General features: G+C 41.1%; 1 protein-coding gene across 1 annotated transcript; it reads left to right on the top strand.

Annotated features, from left to right (window-relative positions):
* The first annotated feature begins 684 nt into the window (after nt 1-684).
* On the top strand, nt 685-15,676 carry ATMIN (ATM interactor). The gene is made up of 4 exons (XM_042027140.1): nt 685-910; nt 6,069-6,194; nt 7,159-7,358; nt 8,297-15,676. Exons 1-4 carry the CDS (start codon nt 698-700, stop codon nt 10,125-10,127), a joined length of 2,370 nt encoding a protein of 789 aa, XP_041883074.1. The 5' UTR covers nt 685-697; the 3' UTR covers nt 10,128-15,676.
* Nucleotides 15,677-15,760: the final 84 nt, after the last annotated feature.

The raw sequence follows: 15,760 nt of genomic DNA, 5'->3' as shown, positions 1-15,760 counted from the left end.
GTGTTCATCTTTTCCCTTAACTTGACCTGCTATAGGGGAAAAGCCTCTGTGTTGTGTTGGTGATTCCAACATCCATAAATCTGAGTTGGAAGGGATCCATAAGGCTTGTCAAGTCCAGCTCCTGGCTCTGCACAGGGCACCCCAACAATCCCACCCTCTGCCTGAGAGCATTTTCCAAATTGCTCCTGGAGCTCTGTCAGCCTGCTGCCGTGACCACCTCCCAGGAAAATCTGTTCTAATGTCCAACTACGCTCTGGATGAAGAACCTTTCGCTAATATCCAACCTCACCTTCCCGCCAGAGCTCCAGCCATTCCCTCGTGTCCTGTCGCTGATCAGCAGAGAAATCAGTGCCTGCCTCTCCACTGCCCGGTGCAACACAATAAACGCAGCCTCTCGGCCGTGCGGCGGAGCCGCCCGAGCGCGGTGTGCGTGGGGCCGGGTCCCGTGCCCAGGCTGGCACTCGCGGTTCCCCCGCGTGTCCCGGTGCTCCCGGTGCTCCCGGTGCGCAGTGTGCGGGTTCGTGCCGCGGGAGCGCGCACGGGCCCGCGCTCGGCCCTACCGCTCGCAGCCGCCGCCGCGGGGCGCTGGCGGGCGGGGGCGGGGCCGCGCCACGTGCCTCATGAATATTCAGCGCCGCTGCCGCCGATTGGCGGCCGCCCCCGGAAGCGGAGCGGGGGCCGAGCAGCTGACAGCAACATGGCGGCGGCGGCCGGGCGGCGTGGCGGGGGCTTGGGGCGGCCCCCTGCGCCCGTGAGGGACGTGCCGCCCGCCGGGGAGCTGGTGCGGCCCTCGGTGACAGAGCTGTCCCAAGTGCGGACCAACATCCTGTGCACCGTGCCCGGCTGCGGGAAGGTGCTGCCCAACAGCCCGGCCCTCAACATGCACCTCAGCAAGGCGCACCCGCTCCAGGTACCGCCGTGAGGCCGGGCCGGCCCCGCCGCCCCCTCCCGCTCGGCCCCTCACCGTGGTTACGCGGCTGTGTCGTGACGCAGCGCCGTGTTCCGCCCCGGGGCCTGCGGCCGGCTCGGGTCCGGGTCCGGGGGGCGGCTGCGGTGTTGGCTGTGCTGGGGTTTGGTTCGTAGTGAGATTGAGGAGGGGTGTGATTCCCCACCCTGAGAAGAACTAGGATTCTTCCGAGAGATTCTGAGAGAATTGGGATTGTTCAGCCTGGAAAGGAGAATGTTTTGGGGTGACCTAATTGAGGCCTTCTAGTAGCTGAAGGGAACTCACAGAAAGGATGGGGACAAGAGCCTGGAGTGGCGGGACAAGAGCCTGGAGTGGCAGGACAAGGGGGAATGGGTTCAAATTAAAAGGGAGTAGGTTTAGATTAGATATTAGGAAGAAGTTCTTCAATGTGAGGGTGGGGAGGCCCTGGTACCCGCTGCCCCATCCCTGGAAGTGTCCAAGGCCAGGTTGGATGGGGCTTGGAGCAGCCTGGGATAGGAGAAGGTGTCCCTGCCCGTGGTAGGAGGGTGGAACTCGATGATCTTTACGGTCCCTTCTAACCCAAACCGTTCTGTGATTCCAGATGAGAATAATGAAGTTTCTCGTTGTCTCTTGTTTAAGTTTCCCCTTGTGAAAGGCCTCTGCAGGTCCATGTATAACTACACAAGTGTGTGTGTACACAGGCTGACCAGTTGTGTTGAGGATTCCTCTAAAATTACTTACAGAAGATAACCAGTTTTGTACTGGTCATGTATAACTACACAAGTGTGTGTGTACACAGGCTGACCAGTTGTGTTGAGGATTCCTCTAAAATTACTTACAGAAGATAACCAGTTTTGTACGTTTTTGTAAACATACTGCAGGCAGTTAAGAGTTCTTTGGGACTCAGCTTCTGTTATTTTACTTGCTTATCAACTATCTTTCTGCAGTAAGACTTTAAAGCCCCACTTGTGAGGTGCTGTGCAAACATGCAGCATTTCCTAACCTTATCAGCTGGCAAACCATCTCCATCCCAACACCGAGGGCTGTTATGCTGGGGTTTTGTTTGTTTTTTTAAAAATGTCTGAGCTAAAAAAAACCCAAAACAGATGGATGCCATTTTGGAAACAAGCCCTCATTTCCATAATACTCCTGAGCTAAGTATGTGCTGGGGGGGAGGAGAATCACAGTTCAGCAGGCACACATTGAGAGTGGGCCTTTCCAAAAGATATCCTTGCTTTTCCCAAAACTGTAATGCCAAGTGTGCAAGGACAAATTGTATTCCTGGAAAACTTCAAGTGCAGCATTCATAGCTGCATTCTGAAAGTGCAGCCTCAGTGGGGGAACAATAAACATCCCTGTTTTGTGAAATGGCTACAGAGTCAAGTGTGGATCACACGTGCTTGTTGGTGAGGAACAAAAGGAAATAGTGTCGAGTGTACTTGCTGTCCCCTGTCTCTGGGATGTTTTAATTTCATTTCCTATATGAACTAACAACATAACCCACAGTAAAGTGTTAGATCTCATGTGTTCATGTGGGGGGAGGTACAGCAGAAGTTCAAAGTGTTCTTTCAGGTCAGCAAAGTCATTTTGGCTGTGAGCTGATGCTCTGAGCGTGCACTGCAGCTGGTGGGTTACATAACTCAGGGTATGATGGGTGAGGAAATGCTGCTTTCTCACCCAGCTTGCTGTTAACCATGAGTCCCCTGTAGAATTAGAGCATACTCCATACACCTAGTTACTGAGTCTTGTGATAGCTGGGAATGAATACTAAACTACAGATGGATGCCGATTTTCAGAAACTTCTTGACGTGTTTCAAGGGCATTGCAATTGAGACTAAAACGTTGTTGAGGCTTAAGGGAGGCTCAATATTTTGGTATTGCTGTTCCCTTTTAAGAGATATCTGATTCCCCAGATAAAAAGAATTTAGTAGATTGCATTTTTTAGTGAAATATGAAACTAGTGAAGAGGCAGCTTGGCAGATGAGGTGGTAAGAAGCTATTGGGGAAGGAGAGAACGTAGTACTCCTGAAGAGAAGGGAGGATGACTTGGTTAATTTTCATTAATGAAAGTAACACCGATAGGATGTTTTGATACCAAAACCCTTAAGGGATTGCTGTGGCAGAGGAAGGACATTTATACAAGAAAGCAAGATTACCCTGTAGAAACAGAGTCAAGTGCAGGAGTACGAGGTTTTAATCTTGTGAAGTGATAACAAACAGTTTGATCAGCGCTGTTTTGTAACAGAAATAAGCTGATGGGGGAAACACTTGAGAAACAATTTGGTCATACATGAATGAGCATTTAGGGTAATACTGCTGGGAGAAGGGCGATCCTAAAATATGGCAGAGGGATATTCTATGTCAGTGTAGGGTGAGAATCTGATTCAAATAAGTTAAAATGAACTCAGATGTGTAGAAAATAACTGCTAAGGGTGATGAATGGCAGGTGTTTCTGACAAAGGGAAATTAGAAGAATTTGCCTTCTTTGGCCTGATGAAGAAGATATGAAATATTGATACACTAATTTTTATATTTTGTCTCCTTGACAGAGGATAAGCCAATAAAAAAATGAGAGCAGTACATATAAATTGACACTTAATATATTGGGCTTAATTTAATTCTTTGGTCTTTTGGCTGTATTATTTTATGTAAAGAAGGGAAACTACTTCTGTGTAGTTTAAAATGAAGCTAGAAGAGTTCATGTAAAGGAGAGTTTTCTGCAGATTCCTGTGATAATAGGGAGGCTGTAGTCAGTGTGAACTGGAAAGGATAGCATACCCTTAGGATAGGTTACTCAAATACTGCACTACCACGATAGTTGTTATAATAAGAATAAATGCACTCTCTTCATGTCCTATTTAGTGAAGAAATGGCTGAGCTTCTGCTGCAAAAACCCCCATGTGTTAAATAGTTGACTATAGTCTACTGCAACATCATTTAAAATTAATCCTTTGGAGTAAGCCTTTCTGGGGCAGGAAAGCAAGATGTCACTAAATTCACCTTGACTAAGTCTGTAGCAAGGACTGTTAATTTCCCATTTTCCGAGTTGTTGTCACAAGCCATATCCAGATTCCGTACATTGCAAGTGTCTGCTTTGGGGGAAGTTCATTGGATCAATATTTACCCATAATTATGGTGGGTGGATGTTGTAGAAACATGGGACATAAAATCAGATAGGTAAGGAAGAGAGCTGTGAGAATGTCTGAAATAGGACTGGCCAGGTGGGCTTTGAGAAGATGCAAGATTAACCATTTAAAGCCATGAGGACTTGGGATGGGTCAAAACAAGATTACTGTCCATATACGATATCTTACATGTGTAGAGTATCTCTCAACTTGTCACAGCTAATTTGTTGTGGTTTCTGCCACCAAAGGCTATGTTCCAGCTGTTAAAAAAAGCATCGTACAGGTGTTTATAAATCTTTTAAACGCTTGATACTATTCTATACCTTAGTATTTCAGTAGTTTTAAATAACCTGACTGTGGTTTACCTGTTAAGTGCCTGAACATGTTCCCCCTATTGCCCTGCAGTTGTTGGGTTGTGATATTAAATATAACACACTTAATAACTTTTTATTTAGGAATTAGTGACTCCAGTTGCCAGTTACTCAGCATATTGGTTTTATCTGCCAATCTATCTATTGGTGGGAGAGGCCAAACATAGCTTTGACTTAAGGACAGATCTTCTTTTCTCCTGAGGACTTTGAGACTGACATCTGATGGAAGTGTCCTGTGAAAAGTCAGGATTAAAAAGTGGAATTGGAACTGGAACAACTTGATTTCTTTGTGTCATGTTCCTGTTTGGGGTAGTGGCTCTAGGAGGTAGAACAATAGTCACAGTGATGATGCAGCAGATAGACCAGGCCTGTTTATGAATGGGCTGTCCACAGGAGAAACTGCTGTACATAAAGGTGTTTAGAAGGTTAAACTGTTGCATGAAAACATCCTTTTTAGAGAATTAGTCCAGGTTTTCTTGTTATGGAGCTGTGAGCAGTGAAGCCCTTTGGGCCCTGGCAGCTGAGATACATTCTTTGTTTGCTTCACGTGGGAGGACTGTTGTGCTTTGTGGATTCTCTGTGTTTGGGGTAACCTGTGTAAACACAACCAGCTGGACGTCTGCCCAAAGAGGTAGTTAGGGAGTGACTGGTGTGAAATCAACCTTCCACTACTAGCTGTGCTCACTGACCTTTTGCTGTCATGGACTACAGTAACTAGCTCTGGGGACTCTTTGGCCTCCTATTCAGTCTCAGGATGAAAGGAGACTCACAGCTACTCTGAGCATTAGATTTTAAATAGTTCACTTTTAACTTTTTGCATAGACACAGATGCCTGATGCTTCCACTGAGACCCTTTCAGATAGGGTATGTCTAGAGGTATATGTCTTGTCTGGTTTCCATGCCTGTGTCCTCAGTAGGAAGGGATTCTGTGTGGTTGAACAATCTGGACAATCCCATTAGTATGTCCTTCTTACATGTACTTTTGAGGTCCTCTTTGAGCAAGTAGTGTTTCTTTCTTCTGTGTACATGTGAGGGTCAGTGAGACAGCTCATATGGAAAACCTGGCTGGATAGATTGGTCACTTAGTGTTTGGAGGGTCAGAATTAGCATACCAGTTGTTTCACAGACTTAAGTGAGATTTGGTTTATGATCTGAATTAAGTGGCAGGGCATACTTCGCATTTTTCATTTTATTACAAGTAAACTCTAAATAGTGCTAACAGAATTCCAGCATCAAGGAAGTGTTGTGTTTCTGTGACTAATCTTAATGGAGCTTCACATACTGTGTCACTAACAAGTAAAACTACAGTGATTCAGCAGTCTAGGATAGTGTCTGTATGGAAATTGTTTTTACCTCAAATAACACAAAACATGGGGCAGGGAGTGTCTTGGTAAAAATAAATAGTACAGTACCACTACTCCATAGAGCTTGTTGTAATTGCACCTGGTAATTTTGATGGGATATTTGCAAAGTGGCATCCACATAGGGGAAAAGCTCCGTTTGAACTTTCAAGTCATGTAGGAAAGAGCCTCGAACTCATTGAGATGTGTAAACTCATTGAGCCATAGTTGACGTGTATTGTGAATATTGTCTTGAATATGCAAACCTATAGAATTGTCAACTTCTCAACTGGTTCTTTTTCAGGATGGAAAACTTAATGCACCAATAAGGAAGGGTTTGAAAACTTCACAGAAATTCTACTGCTGTCCTATTGAAGGCTGCCCTAGAGGACCAAACAGACCATTTTCCCAATTTTCTCTTGTAAAACAGGTATTCCTGTTTCCTGAAGTATTTTCACACTAATTTAGTCTTGTCTCTACTCCAGAGGGTATGCACTTTTGCATACAGGTATCAGCAAAACCTCTCAGCATATATCCAGAAGTTAGAGAACTGTATGCAGCAACTCCAACTGCACATATGATTCATGAGTTTGCATGTTTGCATGTTGATATTAGAGGACTTGAACATTTTGATCAGACAGATGCCAGTATGTTCTTCTAAACTAGATCAGAGCCCCTCTCCACAAATTAAATAGATGGAGAAAGATTAAAGAAGAGGGGAAAAAATCACAGTAGCAACTGATGAAGGTTTAAACTGTGGCTGATGCTTTTAATTGCTTTTTCAAGTGGTCAAGGATTAAGAGCTTTTCTCTGCTTTAATATCAAAATACATTTGTTTACTAGTTAACCAGTTTAAGAAAACATGTAAAACTTGTTCCTGCATTAGTGAGCAAAAAGAGCACTGTGCTGCAGTTGGTTACCTGTGCTGAGCTGGGGACCCTGTAGGGAGCTGAGTGGCTGGCACTTGGTGCCATAAATGAAAAGAAAAAATTGTGGTGTTTGCTCTGGTGTTGACCTGTATGACTTGAGATTATTTGCTCGGTTATAGATCTTCAGGAGTGTGCACATGTTGCAGCATAGACTTACTGTGCTCTTTTGGCAAGGTTGATCTATAAATTCATTTATGTCCTCAGGAAACCTTCAATGGCATTAGGATAGGTAAATGTTTATCTGTGTTCTCAAAATGCAGGTAACATCAGCAGATTTGCAAATTTCAGATTCTCTATTGACTTCTTTAAACTTATTTGTAGTAACACTTTAAAAAAAAAAAATTAATGCTACGCTTCAACACTACTTAGCAACTAAAAAATTGCAAATATTTTCTCCGATAACCATGATTTTCTTTTTTTAATCTTCACTGAAAGCTAATGTTTGCTTTCCCTTGTGTATTCTAGCACTTTATGAAAATGCATGCTGAAAAGAAGCACAAATGTGATAAATGTAGTAACTCCTATGGCACAGAATGGTATTTGAAACGGCATATAGAGGTCTGTGGCAAGACTTTCCAGTGTACTTGTGGGTGCCCTTATGCCAGCAGAACAGCATTACTGTCTCACATTTACAGAACTGGCCATGAAATTCCTGCAGAACACAGGTAAAAGTGAAGCAGTGAAGTAATGACGCATTCATCACCAAGTTCTGTGTGTCTCATGTGTTGCCTTTTTTTCTCCTTTCTGTTGATTAAATAGGAAACAGGATCATGTTTTAGCTGCAAAACAGTATGCAGTTTCTTTGTTGCTTTTAGGAGTTTCTGTTTTGTTGAAGGCGGTAGTGATCATCTAATCAGTAAGATCTGGTTTCCCTATGCAGAAAACAAAAAGTACTGATGACACTGCAGTGCTTGGCATAAATGTTGGTGGTTCTTGTTGCATCTGCTTTTGCAGTTCTCTGACAGTAGAGATGATTTGGTAGCTGGTAACCGAGATGTGGAATGCAGTTCAGGTTATTTTCTTGTACAGTCTAGTTATCGTTGCAATTGTTGGTGGATTTATTTTTTAATGCCTATCTCTGCATGTTTAGAATTATAGTTTTAACATGTACACATATTTTAAAGGGCAGTCTACTTTCTGGGGCTAGCCTGTCTGTCTTTGAGGTCCAGCTGCTGCAAAATTTAAGTTTTGTGTGAAGAATTGCTAATTTTATCTTCCATTTCCATGAGAGACCATTACCTGTACACTGATTTCAAGAGCTCTGTCCATTCAATGCTCAGTCTGAGTGTTAAAATAACACATTAAAAGTCTTCAAATCAGAGTGCTTAATGTACAAAGGGGAAGAAACCATCTAAACTTGCACCTCCATTTGGAAAAAGGTCTCCATAAGAGGTAATCTTTATTCTTTTTTAAAATGAGAGTGAGGAATGACGTTTAACAAAACTGAACTTCATGAAGTCTTTTTATGTTTAATCTGGATTGTCTTCTCATATCCAACCTCATCCATGACTTCAGTTGGTATTTCAATGCAATGACTTAAAAGAATGGAAGGCAGATGTTCTGTGTTTGAAAGAAGTATAAATTATTGATCTCATGTTCACAGGGATCCTCCTAGTAAGAAAAGGAAAATGGAATCCTCCGTACATAACCAGCAGTTGGCAGAGAAAGCAAATGAAGCATTCATCAATACACACAATACTGCTCCTGGCACTCAGGAATTGGAGTCCTCTGAAGTGAAAGTAGTGGCCTCTCTTGAAGGCTCCTGCAGTTCTAACTTCACGAACCAAATGCAGCCAAAATGTGCACCAAAGATGCTTTTACCCAAGCCCAAGGTGGCTTTGGTTAAACTTCCAGTGATGCAGGTTGCTCATTTGCCTGTGTATGTATCTGCAACAGACTCTTCTGTCAAACCTGCTGTAGTGGCTGTTGATAATCAAGGTTCAGTTGTAAGTACTGTTCATTTATTGCCTCAATCTATAGGAATCCTGATTCCAGCCCTGGAGGCAGAAACACTTGTATTTAAAGATAGTATGCCTGTTTCAAAAGTAACAACTTCTGGTGATCGTGAACCAGTAAGTACTGGTGTGCAAGTTGAATTGGACAAGGTTATATCAAATAACACAGGGCAAGAGCTGGGGAATGTTTGTCACAAGAACAAAATTTCTTCAATAAATATACAGACTGACTTATCTTATATCTCACAGAACTTTGTACCAACTGCAGCCTGGACTCCCAATTCTTCTGTGTCCTCTTGCTCTCAGACAGATCTATCCTTCAGTTCCCAGGTTTCATTACCCATCAGTGTACAGACACAGACACTGCTGCCTGCTTCCAAACTGACTTCATCCATAGCTGCTCAGACTGATGCTTTCAGTCAGGGCTGTTTTCCAACGTGTGGCATTTCCAGAGAGACTCAAACCAGTAGGACACAGGACTGTATTGATGGAAGAGTACAGATGGACCAGGCTGTAATGTCCAGTGACATCTTTGATAATGTTCCTTCATCATATAACGTTTCTACTCACATTGAACTTCCAGAAAACAATTTAATGCCTGCAAATATAGATCAAACCTTGCTGCAAAGAAGTAGTTGCAAGAGCCTCAATCAGGATACGGTAAAGTCTGAATCCCTTATCAGCTTCAACACACAGACTAATATACTTCCACCTCAAAATACAACAGATAATCAAACCCAGACAATGGACCTGCTAAGTGATCTGGAAAACATCTTTTCAGGAAACATGTCTGGCCAGACACTGGATAATCGTGGCCTTTTGTCTGAGACAAGTTCTGGTGCTGACACACATCTTCCATCTGGTCCATCACAGAGCACAGGGATAGACTTTGACATTGAAGAGTTCTTTTCAGCATCCAACATCCAAACTCAGACTGAAGAGAGTGAGCTTGGTAACCTGAACTCTGAGCCAGTTTTGGAGTCCCTGGACATTGAAACTCAGACTGATTTCTTATTTTCAGATAGTGCCACTCAATCATATAACTGCCGAGGCAATTCTAACTTCTTAGGCTTGGAGATGTTTGATACACAGACACAGACAGACTTGAATTTCTTTTTGGACAGTACTACCCATCTACCTTTAGGAAGTATTCTGAAACAGTCCAGTTTCTCTATGAGCACTGACTCATCTGATACAGAAACCCAGACAGAAGTATATATGGCTACTAAAAATATACCTGTTCAGAATATTGAAAGCAAAGTCCAGCTCAGTAGTGCTGAGACACAGACTATGGATAGCTGCTTTGAGAATCTGGGGAGTTTATTCCTTACCAGCAATGAAACACAGACAGCAATGGATGACTTCCTTCTGGCTGACTTAGCCTGGAATACAATGGAGTCCCAGTTCAGTTCAGTAGAAACACAGACCTGTGAAGAGCTGTGCTCCTTGTTCCAGAGCTCTGACAAGCCCAGCCACTGAGTGCTACATAATATAACTGTGACCTGTGGTTTGAATTTAACTTATTGGGGTGGGACAGATGGCTTTACCAAGTGATCCACTTTGCATTATTGAATGTACTTGTCATGAGCAGTTGACCTAAGAGACTTTTCATGCTGAAGGTACTCTATTGAATATATAACTTTACGTAAACTATGTGTGTATAAATAGAGGGGAAAGGGGGGGCTGTAACGTGTTAATGTACATTTGAACCTTAAAAAATTATGTGGTGCCTATGTTTTTCCCTCAAACTTCTTTACAAAGCTGTTACTGGTTTCATCTAAGTGGGAGAACTTTTAAAGTTGTTCAATATATCTCTCTCTCTATTCCTGGCTTACATGCAGGGTTCCATTGTGCTGGACCAAAACCCTGACCTGTTCAATTGAGATGTTTCCCTGAACTTACGGGGGAGGATTCTATTAGTGTAAGCTACTTCTGTTTACTTTTTTTAGTAGCTTGTATTTTAAATCCGGCATGAACATAATCAGCCGTATTGTCTTCTTTTACTTTATGCCTTCACAGCTCTTTCTCCTGCATAAGCTGACATTTTCCAAATACCTGTCCAACACATTAGACACATAGAGATTCTTGAATTGTTGAAAATAATTATTAAAAACATGTGTAGAAAGCAGTATTTTTTTTTCCCTGAGTGGCACTGATGCTCTTTGAAGGGTAGGAAAAGAACTTGGAATTCGTAATTATAGGGGAAATTAGTATGTCATCCTTTTAGCTAGTGTAATAAATGGGACTAACATTTTTAGAGTCTTCAGAAGGGATTTGCTTAAATTATTTCTGTCTGTAAGATGCAAATGTTATAATGTGTGTGCCTCAGAGACTGGAATCATTAGGTTTTGCTGAAATTCTCCTAGCTTTATTGGGATATGAGTTGAGAAATGTTACAGTGGTTTATACCTCTACTACCTTAACAGAAATCTTTAAAAATGGGTAATTAAATTCCTTAAAACACTCACCTTGACTCCTGTTTTTGGACTTGCTGCTTCCAAAAACAATTGGAATCCATACAAGAGAGCTGGGAGATCAGCTCACAGAAGCCTTTCCAGAACAGTTCTATCTTGCTTTTGCATGTTGATCTGCAGCCCTCTGTTCCTGCAGCTTTTAGAGTTTCTGTGATCATAGTCAAACTCACACAAACTGATTTTTCAGAGAAGAAGCATATGACCTCTTGGCACCTTTTTTTTTAATGTTTGTGTTGCCCCGCATGCCACTCTTTGCGGTATTTTTCATTTTAATGAAAATACATTAAGCCAGTTGTGAATGTAGGTTGGAATTTGGCCTTAAGTGATTTTTATCTCTTACTATAATATCTGTGAAATATAGGCCTTTGGTTTTGTCCTGGACAGGTTTTAGTTTTGTAACCTTAAAGGAAAAGAGAAAACTCTGTGTCAAATTCCTAGGCCTGTAACAGATTTTACTCCTCCATTGTTAGAGGAGAGGCATTGGCTGCATATTTACTGTGCAGCCCAGCAGCAAATGTATGTCCAAGCCTTAGGTTTTGAGGACTCCCTATGCTTTGTGCTGCATATTCTCAACTCAAGGATGTGGGAGTTAAGTTACTCATCCATTGCAGCCAGGTTGTTTTTGTTGAACATGGGTGACACCTTTCTTTTTTCCTATTTTTTTCTTTGTCTTTTCCTAATGCTCTTTAAATTGCCATGGTGAGTGTCTTCGCCTTTACTGGAAAGAACCTCTTTAGATTAACCCTGAAACTCACATTTTCCTTTTGAAACCCCAGCTTTGTTGCCTGTTTGATTTTTCAACATTTCTAGGTGTGATTTCAGGCACTTCCAGTCTGGCTGAAGAAACTGCAGAACGGAATCTTGCACTTCCCCAGGAGAACAGTAATTCTGGTGTGGGGAATAACCCCCAGGTTTCACAATGTCTGTAGAGTTCTCATCTGATGGGTGGGATAAATTTAAAAAAGGAAGGCCTCACTTGTCATTTTGTTTTTTTCTGAATATATGACTGACTTCTATTTACCTACCTACTTTGAAATAGGGAGATAACATAAAGAACAAAATTAGGTTAATTTATTCTATTACAATATCTTTCTAGTAATGTTGCAACTTCACATTTTAAAGTGTGTTTCCTGGCTGGGATACCAGATAACACTTCTTCATACGCCTGTTTTTGTGTTTCTCATGTGCAAGTTGTCTGTACTGACACATGATAGAGAGGCAGTTACTGTAAGCCTTGTTTGGAAAAGGGGTGTTTTCCACAGCTGTAGAGGCTGTTCATTACCTCTGAATTTAGAAAGTCAGTCTTTACTCTGCAAGAGAAGGAATCTTGGGTGCTGAGGAGCAGAATTACTGAAGGCTTTGCATTGTAGCTATCTGAGAAACCAGTGAGGTTTAAAGTACTTTGAAACTAATTTACAAATTAGAGTGATAATTACCATGTTATTGTGTAAGCCAAAGCTCTTAGCATCATGGACTGTCAGGAAAAGACCCAAAAGTTTGTGTGGATGAAATCTTATAATGTAATCATTACCCAGTTATTGTACTTAGTAATTAAAAGTATTTCTGAGCTTTGTGTGTTTTATTAGAACATGCAAATCACAATCCTTTCACTCATTCCATTGGTTTAAAATATTTTGAGTTTTAATTAGGTGAACACAGTACTACAGCATGAAGTCATTTATTGAAAGTGCACTATTAAGAAACCATTAAATGTCTGCACTGTCTTAGGGAAGTGGGTCATTCTGACCAAAATTAACTTCTTTCTTCACAAATTTGGTTCTCCATAAATTATTCATGAAAGTGAGAAACAGGTGTGGATCCTGTATTTCTGGCATATGTCACTCAGTTTGGATTTATTAAGTATTTTTGTGAAAATGTGGAGACTACAAACAGACTTCATAGTTTGGTGAATCCCACACTAAACTTCATGAAACCTGATCTGAAACATTGTTGCTGAATATTGCGAATCTTCACATTTGAACAAGTTCTTGAAAAAGGTTGATTTTCTGTTTTTGTCTTTATTATAAAATAAACTTCAGACAGAACTATTTCTGGGTAGAACTAAAATGATACTTATCTCCCTTCTTCTGCAGTTTGTCTCTGATTTGATTTTCAAGGCACTGTATTGTAAGTATTGGTCAGCAGTGACTTACCATCTTACTCTTTTTTTGTATCCTCTGTTGCCATTAGAGCTGCTGTAAAGTAACATCAGATTCTCTGTAGCCTCTTAGCACAATTTTTTATCTGGAAGTGACACTAATGTTACATGTACTTACCCTTTGTGTTTCCCACTTAATTCCGTTAAGCTGTGATTGCTGGATCTTGATTTGGGTGCCTATGTAACACTATTATAAAATTGAATTAGTACTTTTGTAATTTCATTTGTGCTTTTCTTTAATATATAAAGAGTAAAACAAAGGAAACGGCAGATTTGGGACTTGCATTCTATGAGAACGTAAGCACAAATAAGCTAAAAAATGAAAGGTCTGTCTTGTTGCCTTCTAATATTTGTCAGAATGCTAAAAGTTTGTATGACAGTAGATGTTTCTTCTTACAGCTTTATTTGTGTCTATTTCTGCTAATACACCTGTAAATACATTTTGCTGTGGGTAGGGAGGGAGTCCTCCCCCAACTCTTTGTGTCAGCCTAGAGAAATTGGTAGTTTTAAGTCAGAGTTTGCTAACACTACATATTCTTAGTTATGCAAAGCTGCTTGTGTCTAGAAAATTTTCACTTCCAAAGGATATGAAAGCATTTTTTAAAATGTATATAAACTTGCAGCTGTAAATGAAACAGCTGCAAAAGAAACCTTGCGAAACCTCATCTAGTTTTGAACAACTCGATAAGTGTCTGTAACTTAATGTATGTAACTTACTCATTACAAATTTTTATTCCAAGGCACATACACAGTCATTTTTTTTTCTCTTGGAAGTAAGAGACTGAATTTCCCTGTTAGTCATATGGACCTCAGTTGTGTAGGGGCAACAGAACAAGGAACAATGGCTGCCTTCCACTGTTTTAAATCCTTATGCTGCTAATGTGTGAATTGATTTTTTTGGTGAGGTTAGGTAGAAACGTAAGAGTTGGCAGGATTGGGGTCTTAGGGGGCTGGGGGGGGTTTAATAGCCTTTTAAATGTAGGGTAAGTCAATAGAACTCCTACTGAATCAACATAGGGTGCTCAACTTGCAAAAGAACATGTTCCTGAAATGGCAACTCAGAGGTGAACCAAATGTACTTGCCTTTATCATTAAGGTTGTACAGCTTTCTTTGCTTTAATATATTTCTGACATGTGCTGATTTTTTAAACATGATCTTAATGTACCATTTACTGTTCCAAATACATTCACACCAAAATGTTGGTAACGTTCTGGGCTTTGCAAGCTTTTTCATTCCTGTTTGGTTTAAGGTGCTGCTATGCTTGTGTCCTGGTGGGATGGGCCTCCTGTAAACAGGCTGCCACTGATAACAGGAACACTGTGAGGATACGGTTATTTAATGGTAGCAAACCAGTGCATGGTGCAATCATGCATCTTCTGTTTCTTTTGTTGTTGTTATTTTAAGAGTTGATGTGAATTTAAATGTGTGTGAGAAGGACTTGCTGCTTAGAACATGACTGAATTCTCTTGTTTCAAGTGCCATTGCTATGCAATGAACAGAACTCAGCTCTCAGCCCCGCAGTCAGGGTGAGGGAATGTTTGTATTTGTGTGTGTGTCTCTTCACTGAAAATGTAAGCGGACAGCCTGAAATAGTGGAACCTCCTCAAGGAACTGCTGAGTTAAATAACTGAAGTCCCTTTACTTGTGATCCTTTTTCATGTGCTGGCTTTACAGTACCTTCAACAACTAGCAATGGAGTATAATAGATGACTTGTGGTGATGTCAGCTCTACATTTCACAACATCCAGTGCTTTACATGCTTCAAGCACCTGCATGCAGAGCTAGATTGACAGTACTTCTACCTACAGACATTTGCAAGTGCATCTGCGATAAAGCTAGATTTGAACGATGGCCATATCTTTCCAGCTTAAAGACTTCAACACTTGATTACAATCTCATTTAAATTTGTAATTATTTGGAGTGAATGAGTAATAAATCTCATGGGTGAGTCTTTCCCAAAGCATGTGTGAGTTAATCTCAGCAAGGCTGAGAAATGTCCGTTAAATATTTTTCTTTTCATTACTGGTGGGATTTTTTTATTTAGTGGACAAATCTAGTTTTCAAAAGATGTTCATGTTTAATTCTTGCTATTTAAGCCAGTAAACTTGCTGTGAGCAGACAAAATCAAGCATTCATTTCTTAGACCTATTTTACAAGTGACAATCCCAAAGAAGGAATGTTGTCCTAGTAACTGTGAAACTTGTAATTACATTATTGCATGCAGAGAAAACCTTGTGCCAAAATACTGTTTCATATTTCCCTCTGTTGGAAACTGAAGTGTTACACAAAGCTACTAGTAAGTTATTCACAAGTATTGAAATGTTTTGTTCACAAATGAAGCACTTATTCAGTCCTGTAAATTATACATATTTTGGAATAAAGCTAACTTCAATCATTTTTTGCCTTCTGTTTTAATGGCCATGATCTCTGCCTGCAAAGGCCTGGGTGGGGGATTCAGTGCCTATTGGCAAGTACCACC

The sequence above is a fragment of the Corvus kubaryi genome, unplaced genomic scaffold (assembly GCF_017639235.1).
Source record: "Corvus kubaryi isolate FWS band 111438036 unplaced genomic scaffold, C.kubaryi_AGA036_p1.0 37300, whole genome shotgun sequence".
NCBI classification, from domain to species: Eukaryota; Metazoa; Chordata; class Aves; order Passeriformes; family Corvidae; genus Corvus; species Corvus kubaryi.
Note: the sequence above shows the minus strand (reverse complement) of the source record. Positions and strands in the feature narration are given on the sequence as shown.

Excerpts from the sequence above, each read along its gene's own strand:
- ATMIN (XM_042027140.1), top strand. The coding sequence starts at position 698 with ATGGCGGCGGCGGCCGGGCGGCGTGGCGGGGGCTTGGGGCGGCCCCCT. Across the intron at positions 911-6,068 it reads GCAAGGCGCACCCGCTCCAG|GATGGAAAACTTAATGCACC; the intron begins GTACCGCCGTGA and ends GTTCTTTTTCAG. Across the intron at positions 6,195-7,158 it reads AATTTTCTCTTGTAAAACAG|CACTTTATGAAAATGCATGC; the intron begins GTATTCCTGTTT and ends TGTGTATTCTAG.